This window comes from Phyllobates terribilis, unplaced genomic scaffold (assembly GCF_046119375.1).
Source record: "Phyllobates terribilis strain yellow unplaced genomic scaffold, ASM4611937v1 Scaffold_3__8_contigs__length_932513732, whole genome shotgun sequence".
In the NCBI taxonomy this organism is placed as follows: domain Eukaryota; kingdom Metazoa; phylum Chordata; class Amphibia; order Anura; family Dendrobatidae; genus Phyllobates; species Phyllobates terribilis.
Window position 1 is genome coordinate 858325199 of NW_027362763.1, and position 18351 is coordinate 858343549.

At 47.0% G+C, this 18351-nt stretch overlaps 1 protein-coding gene across 3 annotated transcripts in view; it reads left to right on the top strand.

Annotated features, from left to right (window-relative positions):
• The first annotated feature begins 206 nt into the window (after window positions 1-206).
• Window positions 207-18351, top strand: part of MAP4K3 (mitogen-activated protein kinase kinase kinase kinase 3) — a 332521-nt gene continuing 314376 nt past the window's right edge. For all 3 annotated transcript variants that reach the window (XM_073672555.1, XM_073672556.1, XM_073672558.1), the window contains exon 1: window positions 207-526. In XM_073672555.1, coding sequence (XP_073528656.1) covers window positions 431-526 — 96 coding nt within the window. In that variant the 5' untranslated portion in view covers window positions 207-430. The remainder of the gene's footprint in view (window positions 527-18351) is intronic.

Below are 18351 nucleotides of genomic sequence, written 5' to 3' on the forward strand. Positions count from 1 at the left end.
ATTTTTTTTCCAGGAGTTGTATTTGTCAGTGGCAGCATTATAGGTTACCTATAACTGTGTATACATATATCTCTACATGTATGGCAGGCTCCCCCTCAGCCCACACTGCCCCGGTGCCTTCCTCTCTCCACTCTGTACAGCGGGTCTCTGCCCCCTCGCCCGCTGCCCTCCTCTCCTCGCCGTCTTCCTCTCTCCCCTCCCCTGGCACAGGCCGCTGCCCCCGCACTGCGCCTGCGCACAGGCCCGGTTCGGGAGCCATGTTGTGGGATGTGCGGGGCTTGAATCCTCCTGGCTCTGTACGTATCTACGTCTTCTGCTGTGAGAGGCTTCCAGGCCAAACCAGGTTGTTTTTCGAGCTGTGAACGGAGAGTTACTGTCCTGAGCCTGCCCGTGACAGTGCGCGGGGTCCGGGGCCCCCCGGGCGGTCACCATGAGCACAGGCTGCGACCTGTCCCGGAGGAATCCGCAGGAGGATTTCGAGCTCATCCAGAGGATTGGCAGCGGCACGTACGGGGATGTGTACAAGGTAAACCGGGCAGGAGTGTGGGAAGGGGAGGACGTGGTGCAGCTGTGAGCGCCGGGCAGTGCCAGGATGTGGGGAGACAGGCACAGGTGAATGGCAAATCAGTGCAGATCCATGGCAGTGCCCCCTGAGAGGCCTGTGCCCGGCTGCAGATGGTCAGTGCCCCCCTGAGAGGCCTGTGCCCGACTACTGATGGTCAGTGCCCCCATGAGAGGCCTGTGCCCGGCTGCAGATGGTCAGTGCCTCCCTGAGAGACCTGTGCCCGGCTGCAGATAGTCAGTGCCCCCCTGAGAGGCCTGTGCCCAGCTGCAGATGGTCAGTGCCACTATGAGAGGCTTGTGCCCAGCTGCTGATGGTCAGTTCCACCCTGAGAGGCCTGTGCCCAGCTGCAGATGGTCAGTGCCCCCCTGAGAGGCCTGTGCCCCTCTGCAGATGGTCAGTGCCCCCCCTGAGAGGCCTGTGCCCCTCTGCAGATGGTCAGTGCCCCCCTGAGAGGCCTGTGCCCATCTGCAGATGGTCAGTGCCCCCCTGAGAGGCCTGTACCCGACTGCAGATGGTCAGTGCCCCCCTGAGAGGCCTGTGCCCGGCCGCAGATGACTTGTGCCCGGCTGCAGATGGTCAGTGCCCCCCTGAGAGGCCTGTGCCCGGCTGCAGATGGTCAGTGCCCCCCTGAGAGGCCTGTGCCCGGCTGCAGATGGTCAGTGCCCCCCTCAGAGGCCTGTGCCCAGCTGCAGATGGTTAGTGCCACTGTAAGAGGCTTGTGCTCAGCTGCAGATGGTCAGCACCCCCCTGAGAGGCCTGTTCCCGGTTGCAGATGGTCAGTGCCCCCCTGAGAGGCCTGTGCCCGGCAGCAGATGGTCAGTGCCCCCCTGAGAGGCCTGTGCCCGGCTGCAGATGGTCAGTTCCCGGCTGCAGATGGTCAGTGCCCCCCTGAGAGGCTTGTGCCTGACTACAGATGGTTAGTGCCCCCCTGAGAGGTCTGTGCCCGGCTACAGATGATCAGTGCCCCCCCTGAGAGGCTTGTGCCCGGCTACAGATGGTCAGTGCCCCCCCTGAGAGGGCTGTGCCCGTCTGAAGATGGTCAGTGCCCCCCTGAGAGGCCTGTGCCTCACTACTGATGGTCAGTGCCACTGTGACAGACTACTGATGGTCAGTGCCACTGTGAGAGGCTTGTGCCCGGCTGCTGATGGTCAGTTCCACCCTGAGAGGCCTGTGCCCCGCTGATGATGGTCAGTGCTGGGCACTCGTGTGCGGCCGCTACATTACACTTTCAGGCTTTTAGAGTTGCGCAACTTTACTCATGGGCAGTAGCTGAACGACTGTTGGCAGGGCTGGCGGCACCCAGGTGTTGCTTTCATCAGAGTGTACATCGTGGCCAGTTGGCAGTAACTAGCATGTCGGTCGTGCTCGCACTTACGTTTGTGCTGTCTGAGATTTCTGTAGATTTGTCAATGTCATGTGGTGTCTAGAGGGGCATCACCCATTGAGGTCCGCGCTGTGCCCCACAGAGGGACTCTTCGGTGACCACATCACATCACGTTACCATTGCAGACCATGGCAAATTATAGTGGCATCTGCGATAAGGGAATGCCAACTTTATTTCTTGGAAAAAGTTTACTTGTTGCCCTTAGCAGCCTATCAGCTGGCAGCTGTCATTCTGTGCTAAAAGCATGGAGTTGAGGAGTGGGCTAGCCTTAATGGGGGTTGGCCACCTAAATAAATGTAGTAACTATCCACAAAGTAAGTGATGAATATATGATTGCTGAGACCCCAACAATCCAAAGAACAAGGTTGAATATAGTGGTAGTGGGCATGTGTGACCTCTGCTTCCTTTACTTCTGTAATTCTGACAGCCATGTGTTCAGTCCCATTGCAGTGAATAGAGCAGGGGGTCACCGGGTGCGCACCACCCATGCATTCACACAGGGACCCTGATCTTGTAACCCCATGTATTAGACTGAACTTACATTAGGTACTTATCCTACATTCAGTGGCCCTGCCGGGGCTTGTGTCTGGACCCTCCACATTGTGCTCTATCCGCTGGCTGGTGGAGCGGGAGTGCTGGTCACAGCCTGGTCCACCATATATGTGTAGTGCTGACTCTACAAGGGTTGTATACGGCTGCTGGGATAATTGCAGTGATACCTGCTTATGTAATCTGCTCTCCATACGACACCATGCCTTCCAGTTCCAGAAATAGTTGTCATGTTTACGATGAAACTCCTTGGCCTGCTGTGACTGTTCTGTTTTGTGCGGCTCCAGCAAGAGATGCAGCTTGTGTACTCCTGGGAATTGTCATTGAGTGCAGATAGTTCTCATATAGGTATTGCTTTGCTTCCAAAAGTCATTGCAGCTAAGGCCTACGTTAATGTTCACACTGCGTCTTTCCAATGTTCTAAAACATCAATTTTTCAAGCAGAAGACGCTTGTTAAAATAATAATAAATATTGGAAAGAGGATTCGCCCCTTTTCTCTGTAGTTATTTTTTCCTGGAGCGTCTATTGTTTGCAGCTGTAGAGAAAAAATTGGAACTGTTGCCGATATGATAAGATAACAAAAGGAAATACATCTACCTCCTCTCTGTCTAATAATCTTGTGCAGAAGCTCCAGCGTTGCTCCCGATCTTTGTTGACAAGCGGCGGGCATTTGACTGGTGCAGCCCACACTAGTGCCTTCCGGTGAGCGATGATGCCATTATCATGACATGTGACTTCTGAGCCCACTGATTGGCTGCAGTCATGTGTGCGCTGCTTGTAAACAGACGGGGAAGCTGGAAGTTTTACACCGGATCACCAGGGGAGAGAAAGGGTACATAGAGTTCTTTTAGTTTTTTTATTTTACCTATTGTGGTTTTTACATTTTTAGTCACTCATGAAGTCACTGGTATAAGTTATAGTTAAAGAAGCTGTTGAAGCAAGTTCACTTTAGAAAATACTCTTAAAGGGATTCTCCACTACTAAATAAGTTAATCTTAATGGGCCTGTGGCAGTATTAGAAGCCAAAAATGCTATATACTCTCCTCTCGGACCAGGGCTGCGTCTCCACACTTAAAGTGTTCACTGGTAGTTTTATCAATATCCGGCACAGGGATGGGGGAAGAGAGGGTTTCCATGTGACCGCTGCTACCTAATTGGCTGCAGCCTGATTGGTTCCATTTGCACAGTTTTTCCCCTTGAATGTCTGAATACAGCCTTAGGCCACGGCCCCACTATCCGTATTTGGTCAGTATTTTTTCTCAGGAGTGGGAGCCAAAACCAGGAGTGGGTGATAAATACAGAATTGGTGACTTGTTTCTATTATACCTTTTTTATCTGATTGTTCCTCTCCTGGTTTTGGCTCCCACTCCTGAGAAAAAATACTGACAAAATACTGATAGTGGGGCTGTGGCCTTAGTGTTCTCATCGCAGCCAGTATTCTACAAAAACTAAAGCTTACTCAAACATGCTAATTAGGGTGCTAGTTGCACCCTTGGCCTTATTCAAATGTCAGTTTTTCATTGTGTTAATGAGGCCTTTGTGCCGCCCACTAGTTTTCAGTGCAACCACCTCCCTTACTGGTGATTGACAGCTCTGAAGTAAGCACTGTCTGTAGAGAGGCAAGCCAGTGCTGTCAATTACCAGTGAGGCAGAACAGTGCACTGAGCCTCTTGGCCACACCAAGGGTGCACCGATCACTATAATTACTATATTTGACTTAACTTCAGTTTCTGCATTTCGGAGGCAAGGATCAGAACACTAAAGGTGCGATTTTCTTTTTTAGAAGCTGTATCCGCTACAAGGCTGTGTGCTTAGTTTATACTGTCAGTTCAGTTGCCAGATTCCCTTTTACTTTAACTTCGTTAATAATGGAGAAACCCTTTAAAGGATATGTTTGACATATGTCATCCGTAGCGCCAAAACAATGAAATAATTCTCGCCCTCTGTTCCAGCGCTGCCCCAAGCTGTTATTGGTTTACTTCTACAGCTGACATCACATTCCATGTACCCCATGTGATATCCTACCCAATCTCTGGCCTCAGCCGTTACATGGACTATATGGGCTGTAATGTCTGCAGCAATGTAGACGGTATGCCTGGGTGGGGGGGATGCAACACTGGAACGGAGGGTAAGTATTGTTTGTTAGTATTCCTGCTAGAAAAACCATCTCTTTTCAGCATTTTATATTTATTGGTCAACCCCATTCATTAAAGTGGTTTTCTAGTGAAAACAAGTTATCTATCCAAAGCATAAGTGATAACTTGTTGAATGTGGGGTTCTGACCCCTGGAACCTGCACCATTACATCCTTGTTAGAATGGAGCAGCAGTGTGCATACTCGACCCTTTCTCCATTCATTCTCTATGAGGCTGCCGAGCACTGCACTCGACTTTTTCTGACAGCCCCATACAAAATGATTGGAGCTGCAATCGAGCTACCATCCTGCCGCTTCATTTTGTAATGGAAATAAAAATTCCCTGCTCTGTCCATGGGTGTAAATCATTACTCTCTAATACCCTCCGATCAGAATTACTGTGCCACGCAGCAAGTGAGTACACTTGAGAGAATGATTGCCATATTACCAGAATTAGGTGTTTTTATATATCACACTTGTCTGCTGAAAATCTCTAGACCAGGGATGTCAAACTCAAACACACAGTGGGCCAAAATGAAAAACTTGGACAAAGTCGTGGGCCAACCAGTATAAAATATAATGGGCCTCACATAGTCCTCCATGCAGAATAGTGGGCCCTTCATAGCAGGGCTGTGGAGTTGGAGAGAGACCATTTTGGTTGAGTCGGTATAAAATGGACCGACTCCGACTCCTAAAATATATAATAAATTGGGTACAGTAGTTCAGTGCAGTTTGTGGGGAATATTTTTTCATAAGAATTTGGGAAAGTTCTGAAATGTCCGTCCTATTCCTGATCTAAGGGTCTAGACTTTTAGCTGAGATGAATCTGTGCTGCAGTAAATTTATCACTTAAACATGAGCCATGTATGAGGGAGTTGGATTCGGTGTCATGGAAATTGAAGAGTCGGAGGTTTGGCTTACCGACTCCACAGCCCTGCCTCATAGTCCTCCATACAGAATAATAAGCCCCTCATAGTCCTCTATACAGAATAATGGGCCCCCCATAGTCCTCCATGCAGAATAATGGGCCCCCCATAGTCCTCCATGCAGAATAATGGGCCCCACATAGTCCTCCATACAGAATAATGGGCCCCACATAGTTCTATATACAGTATAATGGGCCTCACATAGTCCTCCATACAGTATAATGGCCTCACATAGGGGTTGCGGTTCTGGTGTCGCGGGTCAGATATAACCACCCTGTGGGCCACAATTTGACATGTATGCTCTAGACCTATCGTTACCTCGTACCAGGTGCAGTTCTTGAGTCACAAAAAGTTTCCTGCTGTGACTTAGAGGTTGTTTGGACCTAGGGTACAACTGTGTGGTTACTCTATGTGACTGCAGACTTGTGAATCTTCACAGTGTGCACACTACCCTGTGAGGATTCTACTGTGTGGTCACCAGTATGCGATTGGCATACATAGGGTCACGTGCCGACTAGATGTGCACGGCCTCGCTCATTACCAGTATATTGAGCGAGGCCAAACTCGTCTAGTCGTAATGTGGTCACAAGTGGCCCACTCCCGACACCGGAGAATCCTCACTAGTCTGCGGTCGAATAGAGTGACTGCAGTCTTGTACCCCAAGGCCAAACAACCCTTTAAAGGAGTTGATTATAACAGGGACAAAACTGCCTCATTCTGCAGATCAGTGCGAGATCCACCAATCCTGTGATTACTTGGTAACTTGTTTTCATCAAACAATGCCTTTAATGTCTTTTAAGGGTTATTTCCAACTCAGTTATTTATGGCATAGCCACAGAATATGCCATAAATGTCTGAGAGAGGTGGGTCCCATTTCCAGGACCAGTCCATAGTCTTTATCTTCTGTGCTCATCATAGGAGAGTATTTTTAGGTTTTTACTGTATTTAAGAAAGCAAGCATAGGTACATCAGAGGTAAGAAAGACTTTGTGTTTGTAGTAATAAATGTTGGTGCAGGGTGAGGGGGTGAAATGCGAGCTGAGTACACATGGTGCTCTGACATGGGAATAGAAACACGAGCGGTGTTGTTGACTTCGACGCTGGCACATACAGTGTCGCTGCCAAGTTGTGTACTCACGCTTGTCTTATTTACCGTTGTGGATCGTCGAATTGCAGAGGTTGAACTCTGCAGTGTCTGCAACACAAATTGATTTGCTATGGATTCCTAACATCACTATTTTTTAAAAGTCTCATGCACAATGCTGGTAATGTAAGGTCAAGTTCAGACAGGTGCAATTCACGGTCTATATACAGACCACAATTCACGGACTAACTACAGATCTACAGACCCAAACTTACAGGATCATAGACACACATGAGGCTGTAAATTCGGGTTGTGAGACTCGTAGTCTTTATACGAACCATAAAATACAGCTTTCTGACCCATCCAGATTTCTGTCCAGAAAATTTGGATAGAAAATCTGCCTCATTTGTGCCCCGTGGGACTGTAACCTAAGCATAAAAGTTTTCAAAGGCTGTGTTCACATGTCCAGTAATCATCCGTCCGAACGGATCCAGCAGCAATCCGTTGACAAAAAAGTTGAGCAGATAGAACTTTTTGTCCTGCTAAAAAAATAGATTTGAACTGGATCTTTTTTTTTTTTTAACATTGAAGTCTATGTAAAACGGATCTGTTAAACAGCCATCAGTTTTTTTTTCGTTTTGAAACTGATCTAGTAAGCAAAAAAACGGATCCTTTTCAAATAAAAGAAAAACGGATGGCTATTTAATGGATCCGTTTTCCATAAACTTCAATGTTAAAAAAAAAAAAACTGATCCAGTTGAAATCAGTTTTTTAAGGCAAACAAAAAATGTTGTGTCTGCACAACCTATTTTATTGTCAACACATTACTGCTGGAACTGTTCTAAAGGATGATTACCGAACTTGTGAACATAGCCTTAATGTGCCACAACTAGTGTTGAGCATTCCGATACTGAAATATCGGGTATCGGCCGATATTCGCGGTATCGGAATTCCGATACTTAATTCCGATACTTTTACAATATCGAATACCGGAATCGGAAGTTCCCATAATGCCTGCGCTCTGCAGTGTCTCTGAAGGATGACAAGCTGGGTGGCAGCGCTCAGCTGAGATCCAGCCTGTCATCAGAATGCCATCCCAGCGTGGGAGAATTCTCCTGATTGTTTAAAAGCCGGCGGCTTTTTACCCCGCGCCGGCTTTTAAACAATCACACAGCCCCATACTGCTTCCCCGCAGCCTCCCACCCCGATCCTCCGCTCCCCTCGCCACCTCCCATCCCGATCGTAAGTTAGGACCGGGCGGGGAGCACAGCACCAAGGAGCGGGGAGCGAAGGACCCGGGCGGGGAAGCCGGCAGTGAAAAGACTTCACCGCCGGCTTTCCCGTTCTGTGCTGCGCTTTCCCGCCGGTTATTTCAAATGAACAGCTGAGGTATCAGGTGATGCCGATCAGCTGTTCATTTGAAGTAGCTGCGGTGCCCTCAGAGGGTTCATGTTAGTTCATGCTTGACTGCATTGCATGAACTGACATGAACTTTCCCACGGCCGCACAGGTCAGCCTCACCTCCCAGACCATCAGACCGGTCATGATTAGTGTGTGTGCGCGCGTGTGTGTGCGGGGTGTGTGTGCGATGTCTGCGGGTGTGCGGGGTGTCTGTACGGTGTCTGCGGGTCTGTGCGATGTTTGTGGGTGTGTGCGGGTGTGCGCGGTGTCTGTGCGATGTGTGCGGTGTCTGTGCGATGTCTGCGAGGGTGTGCGCGGTGTCTGCGATGTGTGCGGGTGTGTGCGTGCAGGCAGACATAGGCCGATGTGACACTACTACTCCCATCGGCCTATGTCTGTCCCCCGTCCACTCGTGCCAGCAGGATCAGCTCGATGGGAGCAGTAGTTCCCATCAGCCTGATCCTGCTATTTAAATTGCCCTACTGTGCCCCAATAAATTTTAAATACATGTCATTGGTGGCCAGTGGTTACCTACAATAAATTAGTTCATACATTACCTGTCCCCGCCGATCGCCACCTAAAATAAAGTAAAAAATAAAAAACTACACCTATACTCACCTAGACCCCTAATTCCCCAAAGCCATCGATCTCCTGTAATAAAATATAAAATAATAAACCACAACCTTATCCTTACCCCTCCGTAGTAGTCCACGAGTGTCCCACGAAGATCTCCAGTTCAGAGCAGCCACATAGAATGTGACCGCTCTGAACCGCTGCCGCCGCTAGAATGACGGGGCCGTAAGGGTTCGCCGGAGTTCAGGCAGCGCTGCTCCGGTTAGCTCCTTTACGGCCCTGCTGTATCGTGAGAAATTCCCACGGTACAGCACTGCCATAAAGGAGGTCTCCGGAGCAGCGCTGACTGAATGCACTCCGGTGACCTCAGTCAGTGGCTCCCGCTGCCGGGAGCGGACGTGTTCCCGGCAGCGTGAGCTTACAGCAGCCATGCACAGCTGTCACCATCTCCAGATGTGACAGCTGTGCATGGGAGATCAGCGCAGGAACGTGGACAGGTAACTATTATTTTTAGTAAACTAAGAATTAAATAAAATGGTCTGTTTTATTTTAAATAAATTATTTTTTTCTGGGTGTAGTGTGTATTTTCTTTTCAACACTTTGTAGGTTAGTAATGGGGGTGTCTTATAGACGCCCATCATTACTAACCTGGGCTTCATGGCAGCTGGCGCTGACATGAACCCCACCACTATTACCCCCTGCCACCGCACCAGAGCAGCGTGGAAGAGCGAGGCTAAGTGCCAGAATTGGCGCATCATATGGATGCGCCATTTCTGGGGCGGCTGATGGCTGGTGTTTCTAGCCTGGGAGGGGGCCATTATTCATGGCCCCCTTCCTGGGCTATTAATATCAGCCCCCAGCTGTCTGCCTAGCCTTTGCTAGCTATTAAAATAGGGGGGACCCCACGTCATTTTTTTTGGGGGGGTCCCCCATTTTAATAGCTATTAAAGGCTAGGTATTCAGCTGGGGGCTGATATTAGTAGCCTGGGAAGCTCCGTGGGTTTTACCCCCTTCCCAGGCTTCAAACATCTGCCCCAGCCGTCTGCTTAACCTCCGCTAGAGACTAAAATTATGGGGGATCCCACGCCATTTTTTTTTTTAAATAAATCCTTTATTTTAACACTAAATGACATTTGAGGAGTTAATGAAGATGCAGTCCCTAAATTATTATTTATTTTTTAATTAATTTTTCCCAAAACTTTTGACGTGGGCTTCGCCATATTTTTGTATGCCAGCCAGGTACAGCATCCAGCTTCTATGAACGCGCCATTTTCCGGGGCGGCTGCGGACTGCAATTTTCAGCGGGGGGGGGGGCAGAAAGCTTGGGCCTGGCTGGACACAAAAATAGGGAGAAGCTCCACGTTTTTTTTTTTTTTTTTAATTATTTCATGAAATTCATGGAATAATTAAGAAAAAAAGGGCTTCCCTTTATTGTTGTGTCCAACCAGGTACAAATAGGCAGCTGGTGGTTGGGGGCAGCCCGTTCCTGCCTGCTGTACCTGGCTGGACACAAATATAGTGCAAAGCCCCACGTCAATTTTTTTTAAATTATTTCAGGAAATTCATGAAATAATTAAAAAAAATTGATGTGGGGCTTCGCTCTATATTTGTGTCCAGTCAGGTACAGCAGGCAGGAACGGGCTGCGCCCAACCACCAGCTGCCTATTTGTACCTAGCCGGACACAACAATATAGGGAAGCCCTTTTTTTCTTAATTATTCCATGAATTTCATGAAATAATTAAAAAAAAAAATACGTGGGGCTTCGCCCTATTTTTGTGTCCAGCCAGGTACAACTAGGCAGCTGGGGGCTGGAATCTGCAGCGCAGGGAGGCCCAAGCTTTCTGGGCCCCACCCGCTGCAAATTGCAGTCCGCAGCCGCCCCGGAAAATGGCGCGTTCATAGAAGCGCCATCTTCTGGCGCTGTACCCAACTCATCCAGGGCCCTGGTGCGGTGGCTCACTGGGTAATAAAGGGGTTAAGGCCAGCTTGGCATTATCAGCTGGCCCTAAGCCCGAAATTCATGGGGTCACGCCAATATTAGACATGACCGCCATGAATTTCTAGTAAAGTATTTAAAAAAAACACAAACACCCAGAAAAAAGTCCTTTAATTGAAATAAAGACACAATTCTTTATTGTTCTAAATTAAACCATACTTACCGTCACGCCCATTCCAGCTGAAGCCAACGATCTCCTGCAATAAAAGAAAAATAATAAAGCAACCTCATCCTTACCTTTCCATGGTTCCCAGGACAGCTTCAGCTCTGCTACATCGAGATGACAGGCTGGACCGCAGCAGAACGCTGCCATCCAGACTGTCATCCCGCAGACACTGAGAAGCGCAGGCATGCTTGCGCTCCTCAGTGTCAGGCTGTGACGGCATAAAGATGAGCCGAGGTCATGTCCAATGAACTTGGCTCACCTCATGCACGTCACTGACAGCGTGGGAAAATTCTCCTGCACTCAGCGCTTCAGCGTGAGAATTCTCCCACGCTGTCAGTGACATACATGAGGTGAGGTCATGTCCAATGAACTCAGCTCACCTCATGCACGTCCCTGACAGCGTGGGAAAATTCTCCTGCACTCAGCGCTTCAGCGTGAGAATTTTCCCACGCTGTCAGTGACGTGCATGAGGTGTGCTGAGTTCATTGGACATGACCTCACCTCATGTATGTCACTGACAGCGTGGGAGAATTCTCACGCTGAAGCGCTGCGTGCAGGAGAATTTTCCCACGCTGTCAGTGACGTGCATGAGGTGAGCTGAGTTCATTGGACATGACCTCACCTCATGCACGTCACTGACAGCGTGGGAAAATTCTCCTGCACTCAGCGCTTCAGCGTGAGAATTTTCCCACGCTGTCAGTGACGTGCATGAGGTGAGCTGAGTTCATTGGACATGACCTCGGCTCATCTTTATGCCTTCACAGCCAGACACTGAGGAGCGCAAGCAAGCCTGCGCTTCTCAGTGTCTGCGGGATGACAGGCTGGATGGCAGCGTTCTGCTGCGGTCCAGCCTGTCATCTCGATGTAGCCTAGCTGGAGCCGTCGTGGGAACCATGGAAAGGTAAGGATGAGGTTGCTTTATTATTTTTCTTTTATTGCAGGAGATCGTTGGCTTCAGCTGGAATGGGCGTGACTGTAAGTATGGTTTAATTTAGAACAATAAAGAATTGTGTGTTTATTTCAATTAAAGGACTTTATTCTGGGTGTTTGTGTTTTTTTTTAACTTTGACTATGGGGTTAGTAATGGGGGGTGTCTTATAGACGCCTCTCCATTACTAACCTGGGCTTGATGTCAGCTGGCATTATAAGCTGACATCAACCCCAGCCCTATTACCCCACTGCCACCGCTACAGGGCAGTGGGAAGAGCGAGGCTAAGTGCCAGAATTGGCGCATCCTATGGATGCGCCATTTCTGGGGCGGCTGACGGCTGGTGTTTCTGGCCTGGGAGGGGGCCAATATTCATGGCACCCTTCCTGGGCTATTAAAATCAGCCCCCAGCTGTCTGCCTAGCCTTTGCTAGCTATTAAATTAGGGGGGAACCCACGTTATTTTTTTGGGGGGTTCCCCCATTTTAATAGCTAGTAAAGGCTAGGTATTCAGCTGGGGGCTGATATTAGTAGCCTGGAAAGCTCCGTGGGTATTACCCCCTTCCCAGGCTTCAAACATTTGCCCCAGCTGTCTGCTTAACCTCCGCTAGAGCCTAAAATTAAGGGGAACCCCACGCCAATTTTTTTTTAAATAAATCCTTTATTTTAACACTAAATGACAAGTACAGTAATCAACACTGTCACTGTACTTCATATATATGTGACTGACATGTTTCTATGTATCTAATCTATGTGTGATGCTCTATTCTTTCTATTCTAAATTGTCGGGTACAGATGCTGAATTGCCGGCCGGCTTTTTTAAAGAGACGGTGCACGAAAACACTAATATTTTTTTAAATAAATCCTTTACACTAAATGACAAGTACAGTAAGCAACACTGTCACTGTACTTCATATATATGTGACTGACATGTTTCTATCTATCTAATCTATGTGTGAAGCTCTATTCTTTCTGTTGTAAATTGTCGGGTACCGGTGAATGCCGCTGATGAATTGCCGGCTTTTCATGTCATTCTACATTATTCTTAGTTGTTTTACTTCATGTAGAATTAACCTACAAGGAAAGAAAGGGTTTATTTTCATTCCGATATTTGTGTCCCATTGACTTGCATTGGGTTCCGGTATCGGAATCGGCGATATCCGATACTTTTTGTGTATCGGCCCGATCCAATCCGATACGATATTTCCTGATATCGGAAGGTATCGCTCAACACTAGCCACAACCCATTAGGTCAGCGCCGGCGTCCCTGCACGATCCCTCTTCCTCCTCCCGGCAGGGACAAAGACGTGTCACTCTGCTCTGCTCCCCTAAGCGTCTGCTTTCTCACAGGACCTGCTGATGGCACACAGGTCTCCTGGGGAATGTGTCCCCAGCCAGTAGATGGAAGACATCAGATATCATAGGGAGGTGCCTGAGTAACTTTAGTGTTTAGTGTGTGCACTACTGTCTTAGTTGTAAGCTCCCTCAACTTGATCCTGTCCGTCCTGTCTGAACCTCATCCTAAACCCCTCCTGCCCTTTCCTAGTCCTGATCCTGATCCGCCTGGTCCGCTCCTGTACCGCTACCCTCCCCTGTCCAGTCTGAATTTGAACCCGTGATCCCATACCTGAGTCCGTCCTGCGTTCCTGAACCTGTCCTGTCTGTTCCTGTTCCGGTATTCCCCTGTTAACCAGTTCCTGGCCGGCCTTACTCTCCAAGTCCATCCCTGCTTCCTTGCCCCTTTGGGGATCAGCTGCTGCGGCTCTGCGGTCTGTCATTGAGTGGTTCATGGCGTCCACCTGCGGCTCAAGTCTAACTACACCATCAGGGGCTCTAGTGAAGAACCAGGTGGTCTGTTAGTTCCCCCCTCCAGGCTCTCCCCGGTCCGTGACACAGTGATTCCACAAACACCAGTCGTGACACAACCTCCAGCTTTGTTTTACCTTCTCTTTTTCCAAAAGATCTCAGGTGAGACCAGTTTGTGGCTGAGAGAAGCCAAAGTTTCCCCCTTCGCCTTGTCATCAGTAATTGGCTTATATGGCTGCAACTGAGGATAATGTAGCTATGGAATTTTTTTTAAAGAACTGATTATTTAGAAAGGTTTCTGATAAATCCTTTTTTTAAAGGCTCAGACTTGTTAAAAACTTAAAATAGGCGATAAACCGCTTCCTAGATACCCCTCAGCTCCCATTTAGATGCTCACCTGGCCCCCACCGGTCATTTCAGTCCTCAGTAAGTGATTAGCTGAGTGCCCATTACTGCCACTTCTTGTTGAGAAAGTGACTGGGAATTAAAAACTAGAGGGGACCAACTGATCATCAGAACGGGAGCTGTAAGGTTTCTGTGAGGTTGAGTCTATCTTCCGTTTTTGTAATTCTGTCTTGAGCCCTTGGGAAAATAATTGTTATCCCCTGGAAAACCATTTTAAGGAGGTTTTAGACACATTTTACCCCTCCCTTTGCAGAGAATGAGGGGAGCATATTGTCAATTTAGCCTTGCATGATCCTCTTATTTTTCTGCTGGGCCCAATGGTAGGGAGCACCCTGTTCAGAAGAAAAAATGAGATCCTCTTTAGTCTCTGCTTCAGGGAGATTCTCAGAGGGTGGACCCCCTATTGATCATAAACTGATGTCATGTAATAGTGAAGGGAAATATTTTAAGGCTGTGTGCATACTAAGGTTTTGGGGGAGTTTTTGGAACAGAAACTGAGTGTAAACTTTTTAAATCCACAGAAACTTTTAGAATTCTCGATAAAATTTCAAAACTCTACCAAAACTTTGACGTAGTGTAATATTGAGTCGAATAAAGCATTAGACTAGACTAGGCCGAGTCAAGTAGCAAACTACAATTTGTTCTCTCATAGATGCTAGTGTGTGTGCATAGGTGTAATATGAGCCTGTAGATTTCTATGGCTGCCATATGGATCCTCAAAATCATTTGCTCAGTGTTTTACAAAATCTGATCTTTGTTGTATAGTGTTATTTTTTTGTCAAACATTCAAATTAAATAAAAATTAGAAAATTTTACAGTCTATTGTAATGATGGCTGGGCCGGACATAACTAGCACCTTCTACCTATTGTGTCCCCCTATTTCCTTATAGATTGTAAGTTTGTGAGCAGGACCCTCACTCCTCCTGTAACTGTTGAAATGTGTGTTACTTTGTACTGTTTTCATTGTACATGTCCCTGCGTAATTGTAATGTGTAGTGGAATATGTTGGCGATATATATAAATAAAATTATTGTTATTTAGAAATATGTATTGTATATATGTCCCAATGGGTGCACCTTGTCGTGGTGGAATTGCTGTGGGGTATACACTCATTTTTATGTATTGTATATATGTCCCAATGGGTGCACCTTGTCATGGTGGAATTGCTGTGGGGTATACACTCATTTTTATGTATTGTATATATGTCCCAATGGGTGCACCTTGTCATGGTGGAATTGCTGTGGGGTATACACTCATTTTTATGTATTGTATATATGTCCCAATGGGTGCACCTTGTCGTGGTGGAATTGCTGTGGGGTATACACTAATTTTTTTTTTCTTGGGTTTTGCCTGTGAAATGGCCACAGTGTGATCATGCTCTTACACTTTGCACGTATACCAGCGGCTTATGAGTCTCCCTAGGCCGGCATAGCGCTCTCAACAATGAGAAACTTGCCCCTAAGGTTTTCGTGAAAAAGAACCACGCAGTTTTTAAGCCAATCGTGATTTTCTCGGGCCAGTCATTCCCACAAATTGCAATCATGACTGGGTCACTTTCCAGCACCTTTCGCTCATCCATATCTGCTATCTCCCACAGATGAGACTAGTACATGATGCTTGTTAAGTTTTTCCTCTCACAGACCTTAGGTTCAAATGGAAAACTGCTCATGTGTCCTATCAGATTGTCTTCCATTGGTCATTGTGCTGCCATGTTCAATCCGATGTGCACATCAACAGCACTGACCAAAAATACTATAGTGGGAACGAAGTCTTGGGAATTTGAAGTATAAATTGGCAAATAAAGCGATATCTTTTCTTCATTGGTTATCCAGGACAGAAAGAGGCTACTCATTTGTCTCCCAAATCCATGCTTTTACTCATACATTAAGGGTATGTGCTTACGATCTGGAACCGCTGTGGCCCCAACCCTACAAAACAGTCGCGCGGCTTCCGTCCTCATAATGCAAATGAGCGTCCACAAATTTTTTTTTCACATGCGGACTTTCCTCTTTGATGTTAGTCTATGGGGAAAGTCCACATGCGGACACGCAGAGAAGTTGACATGCTGCGGATCTGAAAGACGTGTTTCCACGGGTGATCCTCAGGTGCCCAGAGATGCATAGTGGACATGGGATTTCTACAAATCCCATCCACTATGCTGTAACATCTGGACGCTGCGGGATTGATGCTGCATAACACACAGCATCAAACCCACAGCGGCTCCAGTCCTCTTCTGGGTCACATGATGGCTATTCTGACCTGCCAAATCACGCTAGGGTTTATGTCTGAGCTGAAAGTGGCTTTTATATGGAGCGTCAGAGCAAGGTTCCTTAGGCTTAGATTGTAAAAGCGACTTTCAGCTCCCACAGAAACCCCACTGTGATCCGGCAGGTCGGAATAGCCATCATGTGGCCCAGAAGGGGGCTAGAGCAGTGCTAGAAGTGGGAAGACGGCGATCGGTAAGGATATTACCAGTTTTAAATTAGATACACATTTATACAAGTATGGCCAATAAAAATGTTAATTGGAGTGTTTTTTTTTTTTTAGCAATTTCAATGCACTTGGATTTTTTTCCCACTTTCCAGTGTTTCACATAATAAAATGTTTGGTATCATTCAAAAGTACAACTTGTCCTGCAAAAAAACAAGCCCTCATATGGCTATGGGGACGGAAAATTAAAAAACTTATGGCTCTTGGAATAAGGGGAGGAAAAAACGAAAGCGCAAAAACTGAAAATAGTGAAGGTGAATTTATAGTTTCTATCATATGTTACGGCAGTGATGTGTTTATCCCCTGAATACATTTAGGGACATGTATTGTTTGTATGACGGCTTGTAATAACACTATAATGTGGAGTAGTCAAATATATGCCGTATATTTTTTTTTGCCAAAATAATAGTACAGTAAACGTACAAAAAAGAAAAGCAGTTTGACTGCAGCACGTCAGCCAGTTCTCCTGCTAAACACTAAACCGCTGTACTGCAGCCTTCATGCAGTCTGCAGATGTACTAGATGACGCCTGTATTGTAGGCCTCGCCTGTCATACATAATCACCACTTTTATGACACCCACCCGGAGTAGTGAGACAACACATAAGTCACTAATAACAATACATGAGTCACTAGCGCTTATCCATGTGTCCATACTGTCAGACTGGCTGTTCGGTATGTCTGGAATGCTCTTGTCTCCGGGGTGCAGAAGACGGCTGGATTATTTTTATCACTAAAAGAAAATCTTCGTGAGCAGACACTGTGGTAAGGGGTAACGCACATCATACGGGGCCACAGACCACAGTTGTGGTCAAAGCTTCAAGAAATCCTATCTGCTTTATAACGTATTAACATAATTGTTTTTCTCGCTCTCACTCCAGAGCTGAATTCACACAAAGCATTTTGCTTTGTCGGTGCCTTTTATGTCTTGTTTGTTTTTTCTAAACTAAAAAAATGTTGCTTTTTTTTGGTTTTTGACATTTTTTTTTCATAACTTTGCACAGTCTCGTTGTGGGGTTTTCTCTACAGGCCTCAAAGAAACTGCTAAAAAAACACAAGATACAAAACTGAATCCAAAAAATATCCTTTAGGCTAAGTTCACACGATGCGTATTTAATGCGTTTCCGCGGCGTTTTTGCAGTTGCGTAAACGCCGCGGAAACGCATGAAAAACGCATGGTAGAAGGGCAGCAATGTTCCCAATTGAAATCCGCATGTGCTGTGCCCATGATGCAGCATGTCAATTAATTTTGCGGAAACGCTGCTCTTTTGCCGCCATTGACTTGCATTAGACCGCATGGAATCCGCATCACTGTATATGTTGATGCGCTTTTCATGCGGTCTAATGTGCGGATGGTACCCGGGTGTGGAGGAGAGGACTCTCATCCAGACCCAGGTACCATTAAAAAAAAAAGAATAAAATAAAAAATATATATATTCTCACCTTCTGACGGCAGGCGCAGCGCTCCTGCTTGGTTCCCAGCACTTCGGGGTTGAATGAAGAAGGACCTTCGCTGACGTCAGAGTCATGTGACAGGTCACGTGACGCTGACGTCGGAAGGTCCTAAAGTCTTCACTGCCGGCAGCCGGGACCGAGCGAAGCAGGACACCGGGGGCCATCAGAGGGTAAAGTATATATTTATTTTTTGGCATTCACACACTATATAAATCCATGCTGGTTGCATGGATTTATATAGTGTGAAGTTGACAAGCACTTTCCAAGTGATGCTAAAATCGCTTGGAAAGCGCTTGTGAACCCGGATGCGGAAATGAAAGTGAAGAACGCTTCACATCCGCATGTCCCTGGCAGGAAAATGCATGTACAATCCGCATGTACAATCCGCATGCGTTTTTTTCTGCCAGGGAGATGCAGAAACGCTCAGGAAAAAATCCTGAGCATTTCTGCATCGTGTGCACATTCCCTTAAAGCAAAAAAAAAATGCTGTG